Here is a 13,307-nt window from a genome sequence, read left to right on the forward strand (position 1 = left end):
TGGAGATGATATCTCGGAAGCAACGTTGCTCCGAGTCGCGGTGTGAGTTCAAAATTTGAATCTAAATTTATTGGCCGTGAGATCTGGGTAACTCGTGAGTACCACAAGGGTTTTGTTTGGTACAAGTTTGGCACACATTCGCCTATCACCGCCCAATCAGGCCGAGCAGGAATTGTAGTCGTCACTTACTGTCGCATGTGCACAGGGGCACAGCGACCCAGAAATATCTAGGAGGGCTCACTACGGGAGACTTTTGTACGTCTACTACTGTGCTGTTAGACTTCCGTGGCTAAGCAGTCCTCGTTGGTCTCCGATTCTCGGACTATTGCCACGCTATTCGTGTGCTTATTATTTAACTTGGAGCCATACGGCACCTGGTATTTCTTGCACAGGAGAACGAGTGTGATTTGATGGGTGGGAATGGCACGACAGGCCCGACTATGTTACTACTCTACGGAGCTGAGCAATCTTGCACTATTACTGCTCATAAATTGTTGATCGCGTGCTTACCTATGGTTACTTGGTTCAAATGTCAGCGCTTCAGCTGCCAAATCTGAACATGCTGTTGAAAACTGTCACATGTCTTCCAATTTATTTGCATCGATTCATATGGACGCTTTTAACTTCCATGTGTTTCTCCAGGCGAGTCCTGTCAGTACTGTGGCCGCCCCGACCCATATAAGCCTCTTGGGGTCATTCATGGTGCATTGACAAGGCTCCCGCTCTTTTGTTCAACATGCAGTCATTCTCAGCCCTGCTTCGCGCAGTTCTCCTCGTCACCGTGACCTCTGTATCGGCTTCAAGTTTCTTCAGGATCCCCCTGACGAAGCTTGCGCCAACTAACTCATACCTTGCGGGACTGCCTGATGCTGATCGTGCACGTGCTGCATTTCTTAAGGGTTTCGCTTCTGGTGGTTCCACAACCGTCCCTGCATCTAACCTCGCATATGTCCAGTACACAACCAGTGTTGGCGTTGGCAGCCCTCCGACGTACTACAATTTAGTTGTCGACACTGGTAGCTCCAATACATTTGTCGGGTAAGACCTGATTGGTTATTCCCTCAGGCTAAATCTCATTTTATCTCAAGAACTGGGATACCATATGTCCGGACCTCGACCAGTATATTCACCGGTGAAGACGTCAACGTCACTTACGGCAGTGGTTACTTTTCTGGCTTGGAGTGTAGGTCTTTGGGCTGCTTAGGAATAGTAACATCTAAAAATTCGTCCTTCAGATTTCGACCAGGTGACGCTTGCTCCAGGTTTTGCCATCACCAACCAGTCCATCGGTGATGCTCTTTCCTATGCCGACTTCGAGGGTGTCGACGGCATCGTCGGAGTGGGCCCCGTCATTCTGACTGAGGGCACACTCTCACCAAGTACCGACGAGCTGATTCCCACTGTTATGAACAACGCCCTCTCGCAGGGTTTGATCACAGAGGAAATATTAGGTGTCTCTTTCGCACCTGCAACGAGTTACAATGACACGAGTGAGAGAGCTTGTGTGGTATAATTGAAGGTGATCTAACTTGCGCGCAGATGGAGCCCTCACTTATGGAGGCATCGATTCGTCTTTGGTGAGCCCAAAAAGTATGTCCTAAACAATGGTTCTGAGTTATCCAGTACATCGGCGAAATCACCTATACGCCGGTCACCGCAACTTACCCTGCTGGCTACTACTGGGGTGTCAATGTCACCGATGCGACGTACGGCTCCACAACGACCGTAATCCCAACGTCAACCGCCGGAATCGTCGATACTGGTACCACTCGTAAGGCTTTACCACACATCCGCATGCATACTTTCTGACACATTTCTAGTGGTCCTCCTCGCTGATAACTTCTTCGAGTCCTACATGCGTGCCATCCCTGGTGCCAGGATTGACGAGAGCACGGGCCTCATGACCGTCCCTAAAAGCTCTGTCTCGAAAATCCAACCATTGAACTTTACTATCGGCGGCACCGTCTTTAGTCTCGACGCTGCAGCACAACTCATTCCGATTGACCAGAACACCGCATGGGGCTTGTCAGCAAACACGCAGTACGGAATTGTCTCGTACTTAGGGACTAACAGCGGCGAAGGGCTAGACTTCATCATCGGACAAAAGTTCATGGAGAAGTACTATGCTGTGAGTTGTCGAATCACGAGGTGGCTATGTAGTCTGGGTATTGATTGAATTACAGGTTTTCGACACGGATAGCAATCGCGTTGGATTTGCTTATACGTGAGTTTTTTTCCTCATCCAGTTTTCTCTTCCGACTGAATTTTTTTTGCAAGTGAACATACATTCACCACGTACACTCCTTGATATGGGAGTACCTTCTTAAATGGGATGGGCAGTAGTAATACTTTCTTTACACATACCTCATGCTCCGATTGGGTTATCCCATGCACCGTTAATTCACTGCACCGCTCGCTAGGGCCCGAACTTCATTTTAGGATGCACTCATGTGGTGCTTATCAGTGCTATGACTGAGAGATATAGGAGCGTAGCCTCGTACCCAGACATCTTCAAGGGACGATACCAAGAAATCCTAACTGGGATGTGAGAGCAAAAATATCAGTGACGCTTAAAGGCGATTGAGGAAATTGTGAGGAAGCGATGCGGGAGGATGCAGGTCGGACCCGGAGACTTGAGATGCCGAAAGCATAAGGGTTACCCTGCAGGCCGAGCACGCCGAGCACCTAGTCCTGACATCGACGTTCCCAGTGACTGTGCTATAGATAGAGGTCTGCGGAGAGTCACATTTAAAGCCAGAGTGTCGCTCATCCGACTCGATCTCTATTGCAAGTTTATGTCGCGGTGGAGTAGGGGACCTAGTGGTTCGCGGTATTCCCTGGTAAGAAATGCTGTTCGATGATGATAACATGCCATTACGAGTGCCTTGTAATATGTAAACGTTCGTGCACATGGTGACTGTCATTAGTATGACCGAGAGTGTCCACCCGGGAACTTGTGATAGATACCGAAAAGGCTACTGTGGGATTTTGGTAGCTACTTAGGTAAGTGGTGATCACACGTGGTTCCACAGTCACGCGGGTGTGATTTCAACACATTTACGACCTGTTGAAATTTAACTACTACATAGTGTGGCTGCCAAGCGCAGGCTCTGTGCGCACTGTAAGGGCACCGGCCTCATACGGGGACACTCTCATAACCCATTCATGACTGTTATTCCGTTCTTTATCTATTCTTTATTTTTGTCTTCATCATAATAGGTGAGGCACTGCTTGCATCCGTTGCTTGTCCGGAGCCGTGTTGATCGATGATCAAGTATCAAGCGGAGAGGCTTGGGCTATATCTTGCTCTGTTCTTGCCGCGAAAAAAAATTAGTGTGGGGTCATTTTTGAGCTGATTTCTTCAAGTACTAGTCACAACGTACGTGGTGTCTTCACGATTCACTCAATTTCCCCACCTTACATCATGCGGTTTTGCAATCTACAGGATCGACACTTGAAGTCTTCGTTCTCACACATTCCGAATCTGATGAGCACAAAGACTACCAGCAGCCTCCCGTTCTCCATGTTACCCCGGCTTGGTTTTACTCCCAGTCACAAAACGGGGTCTTCATCTCGTTCTCCTTATACTGAAAACCCTGAAGAAGACTGGTATATCCCCTACAATGGTCCGTTAGAACCACCCAAGAGCGTCTCGATGGTCAAGCAAGATACCACGAGACACATTTGTAGACAGGATGACATAAACGCATTTCTGGAAGATTCTCAATTACTGGACCGCTACCGGGATACGTCTGTGAACGATGCCGAGCCATTGGGACTAGGTCTACCTGCACAGTCAACTAGTTCCCACAGAACCCGTATTCGCTCTGATTTCATGAAGCATACTACGAGCTCATCAAGTGTCATCGACCCGATACGGCCACATCCTCGACGGCGGCAGGCGAGTGCACCGCGCTTGCAAATTCCCACTCACACCAGCATGGATGCTGGCGCTGACGTTGGCGAATCCCCGATGCCTATGCAGCGTATTGCAACATTGTCCCCCCAGAAAAAAATGGGTCGGTTCTTCGGCTTCGGATCTAGCAAAAAGCCAAAAAGACAATCAACCAGTACACCAGTATCCCCTATTATTCGGACTAACACACTGGGGACATGGCCTCCCAGTTCTGTTCAGCATAGTACACTCCAGGAAAATGTTAATTTTGCGAAACCTCCAGGTTCTAGCCCCAACACTAGCAATCACTTTGACTCACCTTATGCCGCATTGGCACAGCCATCCCGCAGAAGTCAGACCCTCCATTACCCGCCACGGGCTGACGTTATGAATCTCTCTCCCTCCAAGCAACGTTCCGCCCAGCACCTCAACTTACATGGAAAACCCGACCAAGACTCATTCCCTTCATTCCCGACCACAAACTATAATTCTCCAACTATCTCCATGGCTCACCCATATGCAAATACATCATCCTCTGTTTCTGTGTCTGCTTTTCGACCCGGAACCTCTCAACAATCTCGTCAAGGACATCAACAACTGGATTCGGGCTCACAACATACTCATTTCTCGCAGGATAATCCCACTTGGCGTAATCGGGCACTCACCTATGCGATCGACCCTCGCAGTGACGGTGCCGCCGCATCGGTTAAAAATGCACGTCCCTTGACCTCACCACTGAAGCTCTCTGTCTCCACCCCGAATCTTTTTGCAACTTCACACGACAAGCAACCTTCGCAACAGAGCACAAAGTCAACACCGCCGGTAGCAGGCGTTGAGCGCTGGCTATCTCCCGAGACATGGTGCGACGCACTGTTCTTTCCACGTCCACGCCTCAAAGTCAAACGCGCACATGGGTCGCATGGAGGAAGTAGTGGACAAATCCTAAGTCCGTCAATCACCTCTGTCGCTGAGGGTGCCACTCCGCGCCTCAGTCCTGCTCTACTTGGAGGGAGACCACAAGTTTCGTTGGTTACAACTGATGCACCAAGGAAACACCATGTTTTGTTGAAATCCAGGTCGGCTATTGATGTCCTGTCTGGCCCCTCTATGTCTGGCAGACCTCGTACTGCGCCCATGAAACGATATCTAGACCCAGATCCAGATTTAATTGAGGACACAAACCTTGAGGAGTCAGAATTCGTACCGGGCGCATCGACCGCGCAACAGGAATTCCGTCCGTCAACCCCTGTACCATCGTTGACCAAGTAAGTTGCAATTTTTGTAGGTAGCTAGCTAATGACCAAGTACTCCTGCAGAGTTCTTGAAGAAGGCGAGGCTCTAGAAGAACAACGAAGGCAGTGGCAACACCAGGCCTCACACTCGTTGGGGAACAGCCGAACCCGCTCCCTCTCCCGCGCTCGTGCTAGGTCATTGTCACGAAGTCATGGGCACAAGTCGGAGGGCAGTACGACCCTAGAATTTCTGGCTGCGCGGACGCTCCTCGGAGGTCAGAGCATTACCCCCACTATTAACGTTGCAAGAACTTCGCACTCCCGATCTCATTCCCATTCACACACTCGTTCGAATTCTCGCGGGCGCTCTAGTTCATACTCATTCACACAGTCACAGTCACACTCCCTTGGTAAATCCAATTCGCAAAGGTCGCTCGCGGATCCTCAACCTCAAAGCGCTCGACATGCCCGCAATGACTCCTGGGGCAAAACTGCCCTGCTTAAAGCATGCGCACCTTGCGGAGATATTAGTGATTTGCTGGGCACCCCTGTTGACAGCAAGAAAACACCCCTGGAACCTATGACGGAGGAAACCAAAGTCATACATTTGACTGACCCTGCGGACCCTTCGCATAACGAAGCCGACGAGGGATCCGTCATCGTTATAGGGATTTCCCCAGCCCCGACTACATCAAGCGGGGAAGGGGTCGGTATCGCACTTTCATCTCCCCCTCCTTTTGACGATCGCTTCTGTCCTAATCCCGAACTCCCGAGCATGCCCAGCCATCCATATGCCAACGGTGCCACATATAAACAGTATCTTAATCCATCTTCTGAGCATGGTCTACAACATTCCCTCAAAATGTCTGATTATGCTGGACCACATCCATCAGCCTACGACCCTCAACTCCCTTCTAATACTGCTAGAAACGATGTCAGCATGCGTCACAGGCTGCCTCCGCGGGCAATGCAGCCGGGTGCAATTTCACATCCTTACGCTATTGCATTGAGTGAACCGGTAAACTCACATGCACGGCAGCCTAGTAACTCTGTCCTTCCTACCCTTCCGGTCCCGCCAACTGTTGTGCAGGAAGACAATGGTTTCACATCTGATAATCATATATCCATCAGTAGTCCTGACTTCGAGAAGTATGGCGTTGGTGAGGTTCTTGTGTTCGCTGCGCCATCGCGAGACGAGCAGGAAAGTGACTCCGAGGATCAATCTTTGGGAACCATCATCCCGTGTCAGCAGGATACTCTGAGTCGAATCATAGACAAAGGGAAGGCCAAAGACCTGACATCTACGCCCATAGCCTCCGATAATAGCCAATCCCGGATACCCATTTCTGATTCTGTGGTCGTTTCCACTCGTCCTCCGAGTCTGATATCTGTGACAGCAGTCGAAGGCAGGGACTCCACCTACTCTCCTGGTACCCTCCGTACCACGACCAACATCACCTCCGCACATCTTGTTATTTCAGCTTTGGATAATGATGATCTAGACGAATTTCAAGATTTGTTCTATAAGCCTCCCCAGAACAGGTTGTCCAGTGGAAAATCTAGCGTAAAACATCAGGACACAAGCGAAACCAGCAGGGGTATACCGTCGGATATTCATAGCTCTTATTCTGGAAGCGCGCTCACCAACCTCATGCGAAGTATGAGCGAGATTGGAGAGCTGCATGTAGCGGCCTCGGATATCTCCTATGGGCAAAGGTCAGGCGGACCAGGGGATCAACGATCGGATGAACTATCTCAAACGTATATCTTCATGGACATGTCGAGGACTTCTTCACCGGTGCAGGTCGATCCCTGTGCTGTTACCCAATCGCCAGCCCAGCTTTACGATGCACCTTTTGAAATGGGTGTTCCAGAAGATATCGAATCCTCTCGAGCGTCTTCTCTTTTGATCGTCTCACAAGAGAACGACACTTTTGGTACGTGACACTCTGTCGAATTCGATCAGTGGCTAACGAACGTCTCTCACAGGTCAGCCCATCCGACAAGATGTCGTTGACGCTGCAGGAACATCCACCATTCACCAGGGCTCTTATAGATCCTCTACATACGCTTCGATCCACGATGCCGCCGAAGAAGCTGACCTGGTCAGCCCCATCTCGCCAATGCAATCGCCACCCGTCTCCGCAGATCCCATGCGGTCGAGCTACATGACCAGCGGGTCTGAGTACTCACGCATGTCCACCCTCTCCGATTTCCCCGACCCTCCCGCGCGAACAAATGTACCACCTAACCAACCCTCCATCTTTCAGATTTATGTCGACGCTCCTACGCCACTTCAACAGTCGGAGAGCTTTCAGGGGGCCGAATGCCCTCAATCTGGGTCCCGCGTCTTCAGCTTGGAGAGCCACCACACAACCTTCGGTGGCAGTGACGACATGGATATCATTACACAAGTTCACAGGTCTGAGCTTTGAATGTAACATCTATTGCATGCTCCTCTTACTGGAATCACCATCTGTTCTCGGATAGTGCACATATAGGGTATTTTTACTGTCATTGTTGTTGTATTGCAGTGTAGACTCCAGTATCATGCTTTGCTTACTTTGATTAGAATACACGCTAATTTTGCAAGGTTAATCGGCGCACCATTCATACAAGTCAGTCGCACTGAACGTTCAGGTTCTCCAGAACTGACAGAACAAAAATTACCCCTTGATCATTACTGCACTCATACCTTCACATATTCAACGGACAGACTCAATGATTAAAACAGGAAATCACGTCTATAGACTACATCCACCATCATCGAAGCTTCAAGACGTAACTAGCTTGAGCTATCAGCTGAGGCTTCAGTGGGTTGTGTCCGGGCAGTGATAAATTCCTTTTAACTTGTGATGTACTGAACTTTTGCAAATACAATACTGAAACTCATTGTCATTGTAGCCACGTTCGAATACAGACCAATCAGTCTAGCGTATACGTGTGTAACCTTGAAATGAAACAAGATGGATTAAATTCAAGATCGAGCAATTTGCCAATTGGATTGGTGCGACGACCGTTTACTTATTTAAATCCTGAATCATGATAGGACTTTCATTCTTGCATTAGCATCGAGCAGTCTGCCCTTGCTCAGGAGTTTTTCCTCTGCTCCTAAGCGCTTATTGCTGATAAAAAATTCTCGAGTTGATGACAAGTCATAGTCGTCGAGGGAGCCAACCAGTCATTCGTCTACCACAGAAATGCCGACTGCTGATTTTACGGCGATGGATGTCGTTCCTCCGGAGGATACGATAACTAATCAGCACAGACTCGACGAAGCACGCACAAATGGATAGTCATCAGATATTCTAGCTGACATTGGGGGATGGAGTGGACGGTCACAAATTTTGGTGTTCGGCCCTGAATTCGAATAAGCGATGCATGAGTAAGCGGTCCAGTGCCGCATGGTTACATTGAGGTACTCGCCCTTATTATCGTGCAATCGGGTGCCAGAGCCATGGAGTACCATCCAGTGTCAGTGAGCACTCACTTCAACAAGGGGAAATACAGACCGACATGCATCCCTCTTATATCCAATGCAGGGACTTCTCTTGCATTTGCACTCGTTTACAGTCAATGAATGTAAAGACGGAAATACTTGAATGGACGAGCAGCTGATTTGTTATTGATGTTCGAGGGGACAGCAAAAGCTATTACTTCGCTGCGGATCATATGTCAGAATGGTGGTCAATATAAGTAGAGTCGATAATGATTGAGCCACATGCCTCAGGCGGGTCTCAAATTTGCGCTCTCCTATGGGTAACGAGATGGTGATTAGATGACGATCAATAACAATGGGACTATGAATTGATCGTGAATGTCATGGTCATGGTCTCCGGTAAATATAGCTGGTATTCGCTCAAGTTTAATATAATACTTCCACGACGAAAATGATTATCTACAAAGACTGAAATAGGACGCACGACCATCTACGTCCTTTTCTTCTTGTGTGACTTCTTGGGTGCCGGCGCCGGAACAGGAGAAGGTGACCCCGACTCCTGTGGCGTTTCATCCTTTTGCACATCATCTATTCCACGCTTCTAATAACCAATGTCAGGGTGTACATTGCGAGACGCAGTGACAAACATACCTTGCCCCGCGATCCGCCCTTCGGCTTCACCTCCTCCGCCTGCCTCGCTTCCGCCTCCTTCTCGATCATGCCTAACAATGTATTACACCTGCGCTGCAATTCCTGTGGGGTCCGGCTCTTGAAAAACCAGTCAAAGCGGAATACAGGAAACTCCATGATATCCTTCTTGATACGTTCGTAGATGTCATCTGCGCCCATCCCGTAGTGGTTCAGCCGGCACAAGAGGTACCTATCCGCTTCTTCGCTGTAGACCTTGCCTTTCGTAGTCGGATAGTTGAGCTCAAGCTCTTGCATGGGATAGCGCACCGAGGCAATCTTCTTCGCAAGTAGAAATTCGAGATTTGACCGCTTGTTACGCTTGGCTTCACCTTCAGCAATACGTGCAGCAATTCTTGGATGTTCTTCATTCAGATAAGTCAGTTGGGACTTGGAAGAATACAGCTGATCGATATGCTTACCAGATAGTTCCTTCCAGTGCTTCTTGAAGTACAGGTAGTACTTCTTGACCTGTCTCCAGTCCTTATCCTGTATCTCCGAAGCTAACAAATCGTAGTCATCTGTCCTAGATGTTCGTCAGTAACCTACCTCACAGAAAAGCAGAAAATAAAATACCATCCAAAATTCTCAAGCGCGCGGACAAACTGCTGGAAGTCTCGTCTGCTCCAATCATGGAAGCCAGCCTCGGTGTATTTCTCTTTCAGTGCCTGCTCCTCTTCCGTCAGAGGCTCGGCAGTATCTATGAATTCTTGTGCAGCTGCGCGCTCGGCTTCGAGTTTTTCGGGTGTGTCGTCAGGTCCTGGTTCACGAAGAGTAGCTGTGATCCCATTTTGCCTCTGGTTGCAGAATGAATAACAAATAGAAAAATGGTTATAAAGTGCATACCTTGTGCACGGCGAGTTCTCGTTCCTGGAGCTGAGCCAGAGCGGGGTCGAAAAACTGGAAATCTTGTCTGCAGGGAGAAGTTGATTGACATGAGAGGGTAAGAACAGAAGTTATACGTACATTGGGATCTGTTTGGGGGCACGAGGGAGTTTTGGAGCCTTCTCGGTCTTCGACGGACCAACCCGAAGCGTCTCCTTGTAATAGTTATCGACGGAGTAATTAGCTTTCCGTTCACGCTTCGAGAGGGATAGCATATTGAAGTTGAGGCCTTTCCGCTGAATGATGATTTATGATTCAGAACACTCGAGACCACGTTAAAATTGAGATATAAACGTACACCTGGCCGGAAATCTTCGCCTTCCCACTGTTGCACAGTGGCATCGGACTTGAAATTATTTAGGTCCTCAAGATTGAGGCCCTCATACTTGCTGTTAAGCTCTGCCGTACGTTCCTCACCGCGTTGAACAATAGCTTCAATGTCGTCGTTGATGAGGAATCTGATTGGCAGTGATCAAGAAACATAAAACTTGTGTAATGTCAAGCAACTCACGCATCAGTCGAGTTAATGAGCTTCTCAGCGCCTTGTGTAATCATTTCAAGCAGCTCGTCCTTGCTGGCAGCTGCGCCTGACCAGTGAGCGCTTTGCAAGAATACCCGTGACGAAAATCTTACCTTTTGCTTGTTGTTGGCGACCTTGTTGAATAACTAGCTGGTCGAGCCGAAGTTTCTGCGCAGCACGTTCAAGCATGCGCTCCTCGACACTATCCTCAGTGATAAAGCGGAATACGTAGACTTGTTTAGTTTGCCCAATGCGATGCGCTCGATCCATAGCTTGCAAATCAGCCTGGGGATTCCTGAAGATGGATGAGCAAATTAGAGGGATACAAAGATAGATAACAAACCAATCGCTATCATATAAAATGACAATGTCAGCGGTGGTGAGGTTGATTCCCAAACCGCCGGCGCGCGTGGTCAAAAGGAATATGAACCTGTCACTGCCGGGCTTGTTGTATTCGTCAATAGCTACGATTCGATCGTCGTGCGCTGTGCTACCATCGATGCGACAGTATTCTGTTCAACGAGCCAGAAGTCAATTCAGAAGACGGTAATTTTGAAATGTTACGTACTAAAACCCCTGAACAGGCAATAGTCTTCAAGGATATCCAGCACTCTGCTCATCTGACTGAAAATCAGTACACGAGAGCCCTTCTCATTCATCGACTGCAGAAGTTTGTCAAGGATAATCATCTTTCCCGAGTTTTGGATGAGGTGCTCATCGGTTGTATACGGAGGACCAGGTTCCTAAGTTACTCGGTTCAGTTTCGAGTGTTTGAAAGGGATGACGATAAACGCACTGCGCCGTCGAACAAGTAAGGGTGACATGTCACCTTACGCAACTGCATGACCATGTTCATGAGGCGGGTCTTGCCCTCTTTCTTTCCAGTCAAGCCTGGAAGTGGGTGAGATGAGTGAAACGAGCAAAGCCAAGAAGTAGCGCACCATTGACAGCATCTATGTCCTTCTCAAGCACTGACCGGTACCACTTCCGCTGCATCTCCGTCAGGCCAACGTAAATGTTGATTTCCTTCTCTACGGGCAAGGCAGCGTTAGCGTAGGCATATGTATGTATCGATTGAACGTACTAGGCAGAAGATTCTTCTCAACATCGGATTTGACACGCCGCAAGAGGAATGGACGAAGAATTTTGTGAAGAGCTTCCACGACTTTCTTACTCTTATCCTCCTCCCCCTCCGCATCATCGTCATCCTTGTGTAGGAAAGAATCCAAATCTGCATAATCTGAGAATATCTCAGGGCAGATGAAGTTCAGAAGCGCAAACAGCTCCTTGAGGTTGTTCTGCAGCGGCGTTCCCGTGATAAGCAGACGTCCACGTGACATAAAAGAGCGGACGATTTGAGCGAGGATGGAATCAACGTTTTTGATACGGTGCGCTTCGTCAATCACGATGTATTCGAAAGAGAATTTCTTGAGTGCCGACTTTTCGATGAGACATATTTCATATGAGGTAATGCAGACATCGAAATCCTGAGGGATGAGCCGATTGGCGATAATTTCTGCGCGTTCTTCCTTTGAGCCGGTCAGAACGACGACATTCACATCTGGTGTCCATTGTGCGAATTCGCGAGCCCAGTTTTGAAGGGTGGATTTGGGGACAACAATCAGATGGGGACCAAGAGTATCGCGATAATGTTTCAAGTAGGAAAGGAAAGAGATGGTCTGCAATGTTTTACCGAGACCCTGTATAATTTAGTGAGTATTAAAGTGAAACATTAGAAGTTGAGATACCACACACCATCTCGTCGGCGAGGATGCCGTTCAACCCATTGTGGTGCAATGAGACCATCCAATTCAGTCCTTGAAGTTGATATGTCCTCATCTGACCGTTGATGTCTAAAATTATGGTTTAGCGTGGCTAGTCGTGAAACTGGACGACACGTACAGCTCGGTGATTCTTCAAAGACATAGGGTTGGTCGTCTCCATCTGCAGCGAATCCCCCATCTTTCAACAACTCTTCATCTTCTTCCTTCTCAGACTTGCGATGGCGTGCATTCTCGTCGCTTCTCAAAGAATTAGTTGATGGTTATACAGGAGAAACGCGAGTGACGCACACTCCCTTCTTTCTACCCCTACCCTTCGGCTTCGGCTGCGAGTCCAATAAAGCAGCATATTGCGGATCACGGGTTTTCTACAGGACGGTGAGCAGAATATGATGGGACTGGCGTGATATAACGCGCCTTAATATCGACAAAGTGCTTGAAAAGATCCGTCTGACCGAGAAGGTACGAGTATCGTTTGACAGCATCGGTAATCTAAAGCGGGATAAAAAAAAAGCTGGCTCCTAGTAGTCACGCGCACTCACCTTCGCTTTGTCCATTTCCTGTCGTTTGACATGGAGTTGACTCTCTTCAGCCTTGCGCTTTCGCTTCTTTTGCTGCCTCTCCACGGTTTGCTGAATTTTTGCCAACTTTGATGGAGATGAACTACCAGCGACGGGTCCCTAATCGAATACATGATAGGTTAGAACCGAGGTTGAACGTGAGGAGGCAATGTCATGAACACACCTCCTGTTCATCATCGCTGACAAGCTCATCTTCCTGAGCGCTCATTCCCTCGTCAATATACTCGCTCTCGCCGTCATCCGCTCCCTCGCTTTGCTAAGAATCAAACACAGTACTTCAATTTCAT

General features: G+C 48.6%; 4 protein-coding genes across 4 annotated transcripts; 3 read left to right on the top strand and 1 right to left on the bottom strand.

Moving 5' to 3' along the window:
* Window positions 1-736: 736 nt before the first annotated feature.
* Window positions 737-2,228, top strand: HD556DRAFT_1249935 (acid protease; the record flags this gene model as incomplete). Its single annotated transcript, XM_041298888.1, has 7 exons — window positions 737-1,038; window positions 1,089-1,183; window positions 1,236-1,490; window positions 1,540-1,577; window positions 1,624-1,771; window positions 1,821-2,128; window positions 2,184-2,228. The coding sequence occupies 7 exons, from the start codon at window positions 737-739 to the stop codon at window positions 2,226-2,228; spliced, it is 1,191 nt and encodes a 396-aa protein (XP_041152911.1).
* A 1,259-nt stretch (window positions 2,229-3,487) lies between these two features.
* HD556DRAFT_1249868 (uncharacterized protein) lies at window positions 3,488-5,164 on the top strand (the record flags this gene model as incomplete). The annotated part of the gene is made up of 1 exon (XM_041298882.1): window positions 3,488-5,164. One exon carries the CDS (start codon window positions 3,488-3,490, stop codon window positions 5,162-5,164), a length of 1,677 nt encoding a protein of 558 aa, XP_041152912.1.
* A 738-nt stretch (window positions 5,165-5,902) lies between these two features.
* On the top strand, window positions 5,903-7,562 carry HD556DRAFT_1249933 (uncharacterized protein; the record flags this gene model as incomplete). Its single annotated transcript, XM_041298887.1, has 2 exons — window positions 5,903-7,064; window positions 7,117-7,562. 2 exons carry the CDS (start codon window positions 5,903-5,905, stop codon window positions 7,560-7,562), a joined length of 1,608 nt encoding a protein of 535 aa, XP_041152913.1.
* Window positions 7,563-9,056: 1,494 nt separating this feature from the next.
* Window positions 9,057-13,228, bottom strand: HD556DRAFT_1435144 (SNF2 family N-terminal domain-containing protein; the record flags this gene model as incomplete). Its single annotated transcript, XM_041305394.1, has 20 exons — window positions 9,057-9,167; window positions 9,218-9,618; window positions 9,676-9,779; window positions 9,830-10,050; window positions 10,100-10,166; window positions 10,220-10,374; window positions 10,437-10,596; window positions 10,650-10,719; window positions 10,772-10,953; window positions 11,002-11,170; window positions 11,227-11,401; window positions 11,455-11,549; window positions 11,600-11,689; window positions 11,743-12,358; window positions 12,414-12,511; window positions 12,561-12,679; window positions 12,731-12,807; window positions 12,857-12,931; window positions 12,982-13,119; window positions 13,184-13,228. The coding sequence occupies 20 exons, from the start codon at window positions 13,226-13,228 to the stop codon at window positions 9,057-9,059; spliced, it is 3,168 nt and encodes a 1,055-aa protein (XP_041152914.1).
* Between the last annotated feature and the right edge of the window lie 79 nt (window positions 13,229-13,307).

Source organism: Suillus plorans, assembly GCF_016647745.1.
Source record: "Suillus plorans strain S12 chromosome Unknown HD556scaffold_111, whole genome shotgun sequence".
Lineage (NCBI taxonomy): Eukaryota > Fungi > Basidiomycota > Agaricomycetes > Boletales > Suillaceae > Suillus > Suillus plorans.